The sequence below is a fragment of the Peromyscus maniculatus genome, chromosome 8, assembly GCF_049852395.1.
Source record: "Peromyscus maniculatus bairdii isolate BWxNUB_F1_BW_parent chromosome 8, HU_Pman_BW_mat_3.1, whole genome shotgun sequence".
NCBI lineage: Eukaryota > Metazoa > Chordata > Mammalia > Rodentia > Cricetidae > Peromyscus > Peromyscus maniculatus.
The window spans coordinates 93,164,454-93,178,668 of record NC_134859.1 but is presented as its reverse complement, the minus strand read 5'-3'; the positions used below and the strand labels follow the sequence as shown (position 1 = coordinate 93,178,668).

The 14,215-nt window shown below is 51.4% G+C and overlaps 1 protein-coding gene across 5 annotated transcripts; it reads right to left on the bottom strand.

The window, feature by feature from the left end:
- Window positions 1-435: 435 nt before the first annotated feature.
- LOC102913648 (angiotensin-converting enzyme-like protein Ace3) lies at window positions 436-14,207 on the bottom strand. Of its 5 annotated transcripts, none has more exons than XM_042282980.2 (15): window positions 14,033-14,207; window positions 13,803-13,939; window positions 13,213-13,434; window positions 12,944-13,031; window positions 12,677-12,820; window positions 11,690-11,881; window positions 11,511-11,608; window positions 11,251-11,423; window positions 10,639-10,862; window positions 10,363-10,507; window positions 8,189-8,287; window positions 7,890-8,012; window positions 3,246-3,430; window positions 2,395-2,777; window positions 436-776 (listed from the first exon to the last, which is right to left on the bottom strand). In XM_042282980.2, exons 1-14 carry the CDS (start codon window positions 14,130-14,132, stop codon window positions 2,401-2,403), a joined length of 2,307 nt encoding a protein of 768 aa, XP_042138914.1. In that variant the 5' UTR covers window positions 14,133-14,207; the 3' UTR covers window positions 436-776; window positions 2,395-2,400. The 5 variants fall into 5 exon arrangements, with proteins under 5 accessions (XP_042138914.1, XP_076399666.1, XP_076399665.1 ...); XM_076543551.1 differs by having other exon boundaries at window positions 11,320-11,423; XM_076543550.1 differs by having other exon boundaries at window positions 13,222-13,434.
- Window positions 14,208-14,215: the final 8 nt, after the last annotated feature.

Below are 14,215 nucleotides of genomic sequence, written 5' to 3'. Positions count from 1 at the left end.
TGTACAAAAAATGTTATATTCGGCATTTTCTTCACAGGCCTCGGGCTCTTGGCTCACAGGCAGATCTTCAAGAAGGAACAGATCTAGAACTGCCTATTAGCAAGTGACCACTGATAAAAGTGTCTGAGTACTGATTAAAAATGAGCTCACTAGAAGAAGCAAATTGGAATGAGACAAAGTTTATTGAAAAAGGTTTTTTGGAGAGGAGGCAAGAAGGACCACCACTCACTAAGCACCTGGATGGACTTGGAACTTTACAGAAGGTCCCAAGACCAATTTTGAGCCATGTCTTAGTAGCAAGCATTCAAAGTGGAGCTTGCACCTTAGGCAAAGGCCCAAGGATGGTATCAATGCAAAGGGGCTGAGCCGGGTGACGGGAACAGTGAAAATGCAGAAAAAACAACAAAACAATAACTGATAAACAGCCTCCCGTGCTAATTTGAACATCCAGATTTAATTGACGGACAGCTGAGTTCTTGAGCAGTTTGATGTTCGGAAGGAAATTCGAAGAGGCATTTGAAGCAAATATTCTGGCGGAAATAAATTTTACATAGTGGATGGGGGAGGGTAGATGGCCAAGGAGGCTCAGTGAGGCTTCTGCTGTCGTCCAGGTGGGAGGCATGGAGTCCTGGGCTGGATGTGCCTGTGCCACACAGAGTCACAATACCTGGTGGGGGACCTCGGCCACAGTGGCTGAGAGATGAGAGGGTTGCCAGGCGTGGCCTCCTGGGGGGCAGAGGTGTCTTGGCTGTCCCTGAATGTGGGGAGCAGGCTGGCTGTGGAAGAGAGGTGGGGGGACAGTGTCTCTCATACAGTCAGGGTTTGGGTTGCTGAGCTCTGAGGCTGGAGCTGGGCAGTGAGCTAGTCATTCATTTGCTTATTCATCCAAACCTTTTCCCAGCCCCCATTGTGAATCCAGGCCCGTGCCGATCAGATATTACACAGAGTACTCCTGATGCATGTTAAGCCTTGTGGACCTAACAGCTAAGAGTGGGGACCAATAAAGGCATTATAGTAATAAATAAATAACAGAATGTGTGATAGAGACATCAAGCAGGGTGCTGTAGAGTCTGGTGCTGGAATAGGAAGTGTTTTAGATTAGGAAGAACAAGGGGAGGAGGTCTAGAGTTCTGGGCAGCGATTGAAATCAGGGATCCCAGTCTTTACTGAGTCTCCTCAACCTGTGACATCTGAGTTCAGATATATACTATAAGGAAAGCTGGTCTTATGCTTGGGCCAGCAAGTGCCTCTTCTCTGTGACTTCTGGTTATAACCATTTCCCCTCAAATCTCCCCTTTTCTCTGTCAGATACTGACTCTCAGGCTTCCCAGGGGTCCCTGGATCTTCAGCCCTAACTTACCTGCAAATATTGAGTGAGGTATCACTGTGATCAGGAGGCAGGGGAGAATGAGTTAAAAAGGGCAGGGGCAAGGACCCCTCCCCCCTCTCCCAAGATTATCCTTAGGACATCAAATCCCGAATACCCTCCTCATGGCTGTCTTCTTCCTGTGCTCCCTTCCCCCACTGGGCCTGGAAAGGTGTTGTTTGCCCTGTTCTTTCTCTCCAGGGCAACAGGCCAGGCAGCAGGTGTGTGTGTGTGTTGAACAAGGCTATCTCTGGAGCAGAGTGACTGGAGATGAGCTTTGTTTAAATATTAAAGAAGTCAATCATTAATCATGCCTGGCTCAGTGCCTAGCTACCCACTGTCTCCATTCGTGAGGGCTGGGCTGGGCTGGGGAGAGCAATGGGGCAGTTTGTGAGGTTACTTGCATTTCAGGTGGTCAAACAAAGAGCCTTTTTGGGGCCTGGATTATGCAGACCAAAAGGGCACAACAAAGGATCATTAGAGTGCTGTAGGCTATATACAGAACACAGGACTCAGGAACTGGGCATCAGCAATTCGTAAAGGAATGCCTAGTTCTGCTGAAGGACAGTTTATAAGCAGACTGCAGCAGGATCTTTCTTTAGAGATTCCTTGAATCCTGCAGTCCTAGCCAAACCACATAGCTAAGCTCCTGAAAACACACACACCACACACACACACACACACACACACACACACACACACACACACCAGGATGTGTGGAAAATCAGTGCTCGGTATGACTTGGTGTAGAGGCTGGCTTCCAAGGGACACAGCCACTGACTTCCTAAAACATTGTTTTCCAGCCACCGTGGGTGGGCAAGTCTGGTCGGCCTGGAACCCGGGACACACATGGATCACACAAGGTCAGTCACCTCTGCCTGCCTCATAGCTTTGCAAACACAGTCACACATGGTCACAGATCTGCCACAGCTGCACCCGATTCCAGCTGGGCACTGTGCCTGCAGACCAGAGCCTCCCTGGCTTTCATCCTGTCTCAGCCGCCCTGCTGCCCTGTCCCCCAATCTCACCAGTCTCTATGATGGGTACTCCCAACTCTGTGACTCAGCTGTCATCCAGGGAGGCTTTCTCTGGTGTTGTGTGAGAATCCAAATGAGCAGGCCGATGGAGCACAATATAAGGCTGAAGCAGAGACTCAGCAGGATCCACTGCTTTTGGGCTGCCTGATGGGGTTTCATGGCTATGCCCAGGAAGTAGGTGTAAGGCAGGGTGGTGAGGATCAGAGTGTCCTTGTCCAGTGACTGTTTTTCCAAGTAGTGCAGCCTACAGCCCAGCCCCAGGATGAAGAGGAGCATGACCAAACTAATGCTTAGCAGCACCCACTGGCCGAGCTGTGCCCGGTCAGGCACCAGCTGCATACCCAGGAATGACGCTTTTCTGCTTGTGGTTTTTTCTGTGGGGGGAAAAAAAAGAGTCTTACAGAGCAAGAAAGCCTGAGGAAGGGGCCCTTAGGGTCTCCTGTGGTTGCCAGAAAGGACCTGATGAACACTGTCTTCTCTCTCAGCCTCAGGCCACAGGTGAGGGAATTGCCTTCCAGTGAGGGAGCATAAAAAAGAAGGAAGAGCAGATGTAGGTGGGTGGGGTGACATAACCCACAGACCCCAGTTTGGGGGGCTCCTGCCCACTGACCAGAGGCCAGCTTGGCAGTCTTGCTGGATGATGTACAAGGAAAGCCACTTTGTATGGATGTGGAACTGGCTGAGGTTGTTCCAGACCTGGTACATAGGGGAGTCATCAAACTCTATTTCTGTGCTGGCTCATGCCAGGCCATAACTGACTAGAGTTTAGGATTGACCCAGAACAAGATAGGGCAGGCCCTCAAGCTGCCTCAGAACTAGGGCCAAAGTTAGTTTTGTCCAACCTTCAAAAGAACAGCTGAAGTCTGGCCAGCCGAGGATGTCCCCCTGCTGCACGTTCTCATTCACCAGCCAGGTCAGCAGTGGTTTGAAGTAAGACAGCATGGCCTCGGTGGATATACTGGGCTCTCCAGTCATCTCCATTAGGACCTCCTGCCAAGGCCGGCTGGAGCCCAGCTTCAGGACATCCCTGCAGGAGTGGAGTTAGCTGTGAGGCCATGGCGGAATATCAGCAGGTGCTGCTGGGACCCCCTCAGTATCCACAACTCTAATTCCTGAACTTTGCCAGCCAGGACCCCTGAGCTCAGCATAGTAGATGCGATCACTCTTTTGGAAGCAAGATTCACCTGGGTGTGTCTCTCAGTTCTGTTTCTGAGAGACCTTGGACAAATAACTCATCTGAGGCTCCATTCTCATCTCCATAAGTGGAGGTAACAGGACAGGGTTGCTAGCATTCTGGGAAGCCAAAAACACCAACTGTTGCTGCTGATTGGGGCATTAGTGTCACTGTGGGCATTGTTATTCTCAACTCAAACAGGCAGCCAGCCTGAGCCTCTGTTTACCCTGATGTATTTGAGGTAGCAACAGCCCTTTGGTCTTTCTTGGCCACACAGGGAAGGATTGAGAGAATTCAAGTGCTGGGAGCGTGGGAGGTTCTCTGTGTAACGCCTGCAGGGCTGCACAAATATCAGCTATCTTGAGGCACACCCAGGGCTTGGTGGCAGATGGCAGGCTCACTGCATTCACCATGGGAGGTTGCAGAGGGTGCCAAAGCCAGAGCTCCAGGCTCTTTACCCTGGCCTTGCCAAACAACAGTACTGGGCAGATGTTATTTCTCAACCTGTTGTTCCAGGGTCTGATCAGAAAGAGGTGCGACATGGGAGGTTAGAGGTCACTGTATGGGGCACCCAGGTTCAAAACCCAGCAGTGCTACTTATAGACCATTATAACCCTAGGTATTTAAGAGGTTAAATGAGAGAGGCTCAGCCTTCATTTCCTCATCAGTAACATGACCTCCCATGATGCCCTTCACTGTAGTTAGTATCATGTCACATGCTGATGGAGGAATTTGTAACTTGCCGGATTTGTACATATTACTTCATAAACAGCTGGAGCTGGACATAGGAACTGAAGGCCAGCAGAGACTTGGCAGAAACTATGGAGCACTTTTGCCTAGCGTGTGTGAGGCCCTGGGTTTGATTTCCCCAGCATTTCAAGAAAAGAAACAAAGGAAGAAAGAAAAAAGAAAGGAGATCACCGAGGGAAAATCTGTTAAGATTTAATACTAGAGAACAAAGGTACAGAGTTGTTAAGAGTAGAATAGAAGGAAAACAAAAAATCATGACTCCCAACTGGTTCAAGTTTTTCAGATCCTGGGTAAAGGAAAAAGCTGGTGTGGGCTAGGGTCTCACTATGTAGGCCAGGGTGGCTTTGCACTCAAAATCCTCCAGCCACACACAGCCTCTCGGATGCTGGGAGTACAAACTTGTACCACCACATCCAATTGAGAGAACGGCGTTGACTCCTGAGAATCTGCCTATGTGGAAACCCTCTGCAGGCTGTGGGATGTGTGACCAGGGTCCATCTCCAAGCTGTCAATAAAAGACTGTAGCACTGGTTCTGGGACTGCCTCAGTCTCCAAAATGGTAAGTCCACAGATGATACCAGGCCCACCAAAGCTGGGGGACTTTAAGAAACTATCCGAGGTCCACTTTCACTCTCTATTCCCACCAGAACTCACCCAGTACTTGCATGGAGGATGGGTTCAGATAGCAGAAGCACATGGAAGCTACTAGGCAGAAGACTGGGAAAGAATCTCCCTCTTTTCTGTCCCACCCCATCCTCGTGAACCTGGGGAAACCTGAGTAAACCTTCCAGACTTCAGCTGTTTCGTGTTCTCTTAACCTCCAATCACCTTTCCTCTCCCCAGAACCCATAAATATCTCCATGCTCTATCCTCAGTGTGCTGGGACTTGGTCTCCGACTCCTTGCACTTGGCTGTTTTGTGAATAAACTTTTTCTCTTACAAAATGAGTCCTTTCTGCCATGAGGATATTATGTGGCTGTCAAGGCAGGCCTGGGGACTCCAGCTTCCTGCCCCCTTCACTCCCAAAGCCCCTCCCCACCCCTCCCCTCCTTCTCCTGCATTCCCCTCTGTTGGGAGTTAATCATCCCCCAAAGCTTGTGACACCCCCTTTCTTAGAAGACTCTCATCTGTCCACTGCCCAGAGAATGGTGTACAAGGTGTTCAGCCTAGAATTCAGGGTCTTCTCAGACCAGGGGTGTAGACAGCGAAGCAGGGGACTGATGAACAGTGTCACGTGTTTTGGGCTTAAGTCAAACACGGGGTGGAGGAGAGAAGTGGGGGATGACTGAGGTCAAATGCCTCACCAAGCAAGCGGGATGAAGGCGAGTTAGAAGTGAGCTGATGTGAAGAAAACACACCTTTTTCTTCCATGTCTGCATCTGGGGACAGGCATCTCTCTGGTTTCCGGCTGAACTTCTTAAACCTCGACATAGTCACTAAAGTCTTTTCTACTCTTCAGCCTCCTCGTTAATGCTAGAGGATTCATTTATTTCATGGTCTATTGCCCCCTGCTGGACACAGGGTGGCTAGTCAGCCCTGTTGTAAATAAATACTGAATGAACAAGACAAGCAGCTAGAGCCCAGAGAGAAATCAGAGATGGAGTGATAGCCAGTCAGGCTCTCACTTGTGTATGTACACATATGTACCTCTCCCTATGTATAAAGGAGGGGAGGATTGACAGAGAAGGTGGCTGTCACGCCACCGGCTTTCTCTAGACACAAAGCCCAGAGGACCCGTCCTTCTACTCTATGTGGCCCGGTGATTGCTAAAGTGGATGGAGAAGCCATAGACAAACTCATTGTGAATATAAAGGAAGCCAGACATAGTGGTACATACCCATAATCCCAGCACTCCAGGGAGGCAGGTGTAGGAGGATCTCAAGTTTGAGGCTAGCCTGGTCTATACTACAAGACCATGTCTCAAAAAACAGCATAACTAAAAATCTAAAACACAAGCTGGGGATATTAGGTCATGCATTGCTAATCCTCTAGAAGGCAGAAACAAAGCTCAAAGTGACCTTAAACGGTTAAAGAAACAGACCAAATTCAGCAGCAGTCAAGAGGGCAATGACCTGGCCAGTGGGTAGATGCCCCAATTCAGTGAATGGAGAGCTGATCTTGGAACTGGAAGACCTGATGTGATGTCACCAGGGCCTGTATCTCTAGACTGATGGAGGTGACACCTCCTTTCTTGGAAGCCTCTCCTCTGCCACTGCCCAGAGAATGGTGTCCAAGCCTGGAAATTCAGGCCCTTATCAGACCAGGAGTGTCCATGGTAAAGCAGGGGAACAGATGAACCATCCATTGATTGCAACTGTTTTGCAAGCAGTTCTGGATTCAAAGCATGAACTTCCTTCTTGCTAAATGAATGAACACACCATGAAGTCACTTCTCTGTAAACGGTCAATGACAATTTTCTACCTTCCAAAGTCAAGAGTGGCCAGTGTGAAACATGGAGAAAGAACCCAGAGTCCGTGTCCACCTATCACAAAGAACACTGTGTGTTCAGTTTAGGTCCTCTACCTACCCTTCAAGTTGGCATCAAGGCCAAAAACCAGGGCCACAACAATGGATCTGGGAAGGAATGGGCTAGACACCAAATGCAGGAGAAAAGACTGGAGTGGAGGATTAGAGTGGACCACAGGCTGGCCAGAGGTGTGTCACGAGGCTGAAGTAAAAATAACTTCGGTTGGCCTGGGAGTCAAGCTGAGCATCTCAGGGAAGAGTCAGGAAAGGCAAATGACCAAAGGAGAGGACGGCCAGATGTTCACAAGGGTAGAGGAAGGGGATTCTGGTGGCTAAAGGCTGAGGCAGGTCACTGGCCCTAGCTTTCCATGGGAGACAAGTTGATTGACTGCACGTGTGAATGTGTGTGCATACTCAACATGTCTCTGATCGCAGCAGGGTACAAAAACCAGGCTTGTATCTGCCCCCATCAGTCACTAGATGAAGGCTCTCCCATGACTACCGGAGCCACCAATCTGACCACAGGGGATGGCCAGTTCAGGTTATACATCCACTGCTGCCAGGAGTCTTAGCTGGGGCCATCTTTGTAGACTCATGAAAGTTTCCCTTGCATCAGGCTTTAACCCTACTCTGTAAAGGCCCCCTTTCCAGTCATCTTCCTCAGCACTCTCCCCCTCTGTCCACGCCCCACCATGATCCCTCCAGTTCCCATGCCCACCCGCTCCCAGTCTGAATACAGGGGGAGGTGCTTGGTCTTATGGCAGCTCCATACGCCAGGCTTTGCTAATGCCCTTGGGAGGCCTGCCCCTTTCTGAGGGAATACGGAGGAGGGGTGGACTGGGAGGAGGGGTGGAGGGAAAGTAGGGGAGGGGAGGCTGCAGTCGGGATATAAAATAAATAAATTAAAAAAAAAACGAGCTTGTGTTAATAATGTAGGAAACTGCAGTCGGGCGTGGGAAAGCACTTCCACCAAGATGTCAGCTCAGTGCAGTTGCTCAGGGGGCCCAGGTGGCACCGTGAGGAGGGAGAGTCTGCAGCCAGGCTCGCTTGGAGGGAGACAGTGGGAACCGAGAGAAAATGGGGGGTGTACACTCACCCCAGCATTTTCCCGGCCACCTTGGAGTTAAAAATGTCACAGCGGTGCAGAGGGCCCACGTGGCCTGCGGCCCTGCACAGTGCTTCATGAAGTTGAAACTGGAGTACTAGGCTAAGGAAGTACCTGGGTGGAGGAAGGAGAAGTCAGATTGCAGAGGGGAGGCCGGGTGTGGGAAGCCTAGACCTGCTGGGGCATGGAGTGGTCATAGGAGCCCATCTTTGCACTTTCTGGAACTTCTCCACCCAGCCCCCGTGTCTCCCAGATCCCAGCCAGCTCTGCCAACAGGGCCAGGACTTTACCGGACATAGGGCACACTGGCAGGAATGTGGAACTTGGCCCCTGGGTCAAAATCATCTTCTGACCGAGGAACAGGTGGGCACAGGCCCTGGTACTTCAACCTGGTGGGAGAGAGACAGGGGTGTGGCCGTGGATCCTGGAAGGTTCTCAGGGCCTTTTCTTGTTTGAAACACGTGTGTGTTCAGCCAATCTGGGCCTGGCTTGCAGAGGCCATTCAGTGCATTTTCCTTAACTAGACAAGTGTGAACACATGGAATCAAGACTCGGAAATTGCAGTAACAGTGGTTAACAGTGATTGAGCATGTCCACTGCTCTTCATATGGACTTCCTCTCACTCAGCACTGGCCTGGTCTCTGGAGATACCATCAAGGGATTGAGTGAGGTCAGGTTCTTGCTTGCATCTATCCTAATGATGGAGAGTCAGACTATAGACCGGTAACAGGTCATTTAATCTAAACAGTGCTAAGAAGAAAATAGAAAGCCGGGTGTGGTGCACATGCCTTTAATTCCAGGACTCTGTGAGTTTGGGCCAGCCTGGTCTACAGAGCAAGTTCCAGGACAGCCAAGGCTATACAAAGAAACTCTGTCCCCAGAAGTGTCCCTGTGCTGTTGTAGTATTAGTACTGTTCCCATTTTACAGATCAGTCAAAGTTTTAAGGCCAGGGAACTGGTCGCAGGACACAGGACATAAGTCACTGGCAGACTCCAGTCACCTGGAGCTCTGATGCAGGGCCTCTGAGCTGTGTGACTGTGGGAGACCACACAGCTGAGGGAATCTGAGTTTTGTTGTGAAACAGATGAAATGCCAAGCTCTGGGAGGAAATACCTATGAGAAGGTTCGTTGCTGTATTTTGGCTCACTGGTACCTCTGATCAGTCCCTGGAGTCAAGAGAGCACTGGGGGCATCTTTCCTGAAGGTTCTTTTTATATCCCAAGGAATGGCGGCCCTCACTCTGCCCCTGGGTTTCATTGGCTGATTGATGGTGGGCATGCATGATAGAGGAAGAAAAGGGGCCCCTGTTGGGTGCCCTGATGGCTGGCGTGGCCACACTTGGAGGGCATGGGCAGTCAGCTCTGTCACATGCTAGAATACGGTGTGACCCTGGGCTTGTTATATGACCCTGAGTGTTGGCTGCTGAAAGCACATTGAGCCAGGGCACCCATCAGACAGTTGCAAAGATCTAAATGGGCACAAAGGCCTGGTGCAGAGCTGTACATAGGCCACATGTGTGTCCAGAAGTCTTGGACTTGGTAATCTGATGCCTGATAGACATGGAGAAGCCTTGGTTATGGGCATTTTTTTTTGGTTTTTCGAGACAGGGTTTCTCTATGTAGCTTTGCACCTTTCCTGGAACTCACTTGGTAGCCCAGGCTGGCCTTGAACTCACAGAGATCCGCCTGCCTCTGCCTCCCAAGTGCTGGGTGTGCCACCACCGCCCGGCTCGGTTATGGGCATTTTCTGTCCAGTCAACTGACCTGCTTGGTAGCTGCTGAGCTTTTCTGTAGTCTGAGGATGCTCAGGCTTCATTGTGCATGTGTGTTGGGGTGATGGACCTGCCTTTCTCCCGTGGGAACTCTTTCCAACAAGCAAAGTGCTCAGGCCTCTACCATCCCTTCTCCTGGCCTTCTGTGGAGGGAGCAGGCAGCATAGGCCTGCTTGTTAGTCATTGTTATTTTCTGGGCTTTTTGGTTTTTTTTGAGTTTGTCTTTTGAAGACAGAATCCCATGTGGTCCAGGCTGACCTCCAGCCGGCTATGCAGCCAACAAGCTGCTGGCCATGCCTGCAAGACCCTGTCCTCTCCTCCTGTCTCCTGACCCTCCTGCCTCCACCTCCCAGGTGCTAGGATTACAGGTATGTGCCACCACACCAGCTACCGCTCTGTTCTCGAAGAGGCCTAGATGATTTCATGGTGTGAGACTCCTGGTCACACACAGAGCAGATAGAGCCACTGCCAGGGTCCCCGTTTCACAGATGAGACAAAGGCCTAGGAAAGTTAAAAGACCTGCTCACTGTTGGCACCAGATTCAGAACAAGGCCTCATGGGCACGGTGCTGGCTCTATGCATTTCACTCTGTATGCTTTTGCCTGGTGACAGCAAACAGCACACATGGCATGCTTCTCCAGCTTCCCAGGACATCAACACCCGCACTCTCGCCAGGCACCTGCCTTCCCCACCTGAGGTTCCACCACTCCTGGTTGTAGACGGTCTTCGTAATCGTGCCATCAAAGACCTTCCAACGAAACGCATCTACCATGTAGCTGAACGGGATGAAGGCAATCTTCTCCAAGGCCATGCTCAACAGGTAGTTGACCTCCTCCTCTGGGGATGGGGTTGGGGCAATCAGGAGGCAGCTTCTTGGTCCTCCCTTTCTTCAGCCTTGCCCTGAGGGCTTTAGTCCCCCTCTCCCCAGGCTCAGGCTGCCCTTCCGTTATCCCTTTGATCCCCATCACCTGCATCCAGGTACTGTTGTCCAAGCAGACCTCTGGTGATCAGGTGCTTGTGGGAAGAGGCCGAGAGGGTGATCACTGACCCCACAGCCTCTTCAAAGGCTGGGCTGGCCCCTTCTTGGTAGATTATAGAGAGGTTCTGGAACTGCAAGTAGTACTGGATATGGCCCATCTGGTGGAAGATGGAGAGCAGGTCTTCTATGGTCACCTCGGTGCACTTCTTTACCCTAGGGTTAAAGGGGAGGGGTCAAGGAGCATGGGGATGCCCTGGCGACACTCAAAGCTTCTTCATCCAAACTTCATGAGGGCATCGAGGCCACCAAGCTGGAGGCCAGAGGGCCTTGGCTGCCATATTTTCCCACTCTAGACCCTATATCCACCCAGTGACCACGTCTGCGCCTTCCTGCATCCACTTTTCTTCACCGTGCTCCTGAATCTCATTCCCCTCTCCCCTGCCCTGCTCTCCCCTGCTCTGCTCTCCCCTGCTCTGCTCTCCCCTGCTCTGCTCTCCCCTGCTCTGCTCTCCCCTGCCCGCTCCTTGCTACATGGCCAGTGGAGAAACAGAAGACGGGTGGGAGCAGGGTGCTGGCTGCAAACTATGCTGGCTGTAGACACCTGACGTCGTCAGGTCTGTAGAATTTCCAGGATGAGGCATGGCATTCCACATCCCGCCCGTCAACTGGCCTCTCCAGCATTGATTTTATCCAGAAGTCCGGTGGGACAGGCAGCAGGCCCATAGAGGTAAAGAAGATGTCAGCCTCATGAAACATTTTTTCAGGCTTCCAGTGCTGTGGGGAAAAGGGGTCCCGTGGTTCTGTCAGCCTGTTTGCCCAAAGGGATTGTGGGATGGGGACATCCAAAGGCTCAGCACTGACCTGGCTCTTCATGATCTTTGTGATATCCTCCGGTGGCTTTTTTGGGTAGGGCAGGACCAGGTCTAGGATGTTTTCCCACGACTGAGCCCACATGTTCCCTGGAAAGGGGGTGAAGGGGCTAAGGAGAGGCAAGAGTGGCCTTCCTGCCTGTCTCCCTCGGCCACCAGTCTGGCCCTTACCCAGGAGGTGGGCAGGGATGGGCCCCCGCAGGTTGATGAGCTCAGGCCCATAGTATTGGTACAGTGAGCGGCGCACATAGGCATGCAGGTTCAGGTAGAGCGGTTGCAGCTCCTCATAGAGCTGCTCCAGGTCCTGCTCAAAGGTATCAGACTCGTACTTGGACCTCCACAAAGCCCCCATGTTTTCGTACCCTAAGATAGGAGAAGAAACTCAGCAGTGCCCACCGGACTCACCAGTGCTCACTGTACCATCATGCATTCAATGAGCTGGCAAGAAGGAGACCCAGACACGGTCCAAGGAATCATTTCTACCTTCCTGCTCCTCAGGGGGGTCTTAGGTGCGAACACAACCTCCCAAGGCATTGCCTACTCTAGACTCATTCAGAGGTAGAAAGCATTGAGTGACTCCCACAGTGGGAGCTCCTGGTCATGCCTTATAACGTCTTATCCTTTCCTATGGCCATGTCCCAAACCCCAAGTCACCCGAAGCCCTGTGGTCATGTGGGTTTCTTTCTGATCTCCTAAAACCCTGGTTTCCTCCCATTGTGGTGCAGGGTCTCTGTGAGGATACTTTCTTTCTTCCTGCCGGCCCGCTATTCATCTTTCCAGCATGAGTAAATGTCAGAGTGACCTGACCTTTATATCTGAAGTTCTCCTCTTCCCCTCTAACCTCAGCAGCCCCTTCCTCCACCGCATCATATGAAGCGGCATTAGAGATGCGTGTGTACTGGATGAGGCTCACCTCCCAATCAGACTGCCAGGAGAAAGTCCATAAGGCAGACATCTGTCTTTTCACTTACAAAGTCTCAGGGTCTCCCCAGCACCCAGCCCACAGTGTACTCTATCTTATTATCAGGACCCAGTGACAAGGCTCATGTTCCCCCCCACACTATTCACACCCACTCTGCTGTTGCCTGTACCCTCTGAAGATTTGGCTTCTTTCTTTTCCTGGGCATTGACCTAAGACATCATGCCCAGCCTGCTTACCATTATATTGTGCAGCCTCGTTGCTGAGCTGTACATAGTACTCAAAGATAGGACGAATCTGGCGACCCACGGCATCCCGCCAGCCCTGCCAGGCCCATAGGAGCTCCTTCTGGTCCCTGGAGGTAGCCATGATTTCTTCGAGGTCTGTGCCCGGAATAGGAGCCACACGTAGGACACCATGCCCACCTATCTTTGCTCTCACCCACCCTCGGTGCTTCTTCAGCAAAAGAACACCTTTGAGGTCAGGGGCAGGGCTTGGTTGCTCACCAGGCTCCAGAGACAAGCATGGACCCTCATTCAGGCACACTTCAGCTGTACTATATGTTGTCTCCATGTAGGTCAGAAGTCTGTTGTACTGGGGGGGGCGGCAGGTGTCACCCAGGGCAGGCCCATGCCTGTGGGCCCACTCCCAACACTAGTCCCACCAGCCAAGAGAGGTAACCTGGTTAAAGTACCCCCTCCTCCTCTAGAAGAAGCGCTAGTTCCACCCACCAACACCCCCTCCTGCCCCAGATACTCTTGGTTCCCAAGCAGACCTGACCCACCCTCCCCTGGGGTGCAGAAAGCGTGTGCTTGGAGGCTGGGGCTCTGTCTATCACCTCCCGAAGCTCCTCCGTGGGCAAGGCCGACTTGTCTACGTTCTGCAGCTTACTCAGCATGCGCTTCACTTCCGGGTCCTGGAATTGGTCTGTCTTAAACAAGCGGGCTCGGGTACTAAAGTACAACATGAACTGAGACCTCTCCACCTCCTTCTGCAGCTGGAAAGAAGGTCATCATATTGATTGTGCAGGTTGGGGGATGCAGTACGGGTCCCACACTGAATTCTGAGGCCACAGCCTCAAAGCCTGCTTTAAGGGTCCAGAATTATTGAAGATTTGCTAAAAGGGAGAGGATGCTCAAAGTCCTTAAAAGCAAGGAGGTAAAACTTGCAAGGGCAAAGAATCCAGAAATTCTTACGTAAAGAAAATTCAAGGCCACTGAGATGTAGTAGCCCACTTTGATGTATGATTTGGAGTGTCCCTCTTTCCACATACGATGGACACAGGGCAGGAACTATGATCCCCAACCTCCAGAATCCCTAAGAAGATCAAGGGGAGGGAGGATCTAGGGGGAAATGGTACCACACCATGTTCTCTCGATTTTGCCTGGTGATGTTGGTGACATAGTTCCAAGTGGCCTCCATGAACTCGCTCAACACAACTTGGGCTGTTTGCTCATAAAACTGCAGGAACATCTTCGCTTGAGTTTCATTGTAGAACTCATCTGCAGGGAAGGGGGTCATGTGGGCCTGGGGAAGAGACTGCCCCTTCCCAGTCCTCTTATTTGGTCCTATGCTCCTTCAGGTCCCAGCCATACCTAAGTTTGGCTCTCCCACAGTCCTGAGCCATGACAAGAGCTGCCCATAATAGAGGAGCACAAGTAGGGAAGGTCCAGGGCAAGTCCATCTTGTTCCCATGACCAAGAGAACAGCGGAGCCAGGAGAGGCAATGGCCAATCACGAGTCAGCTCCATATTTGTGACATCAGGGGCCAAAGGGTC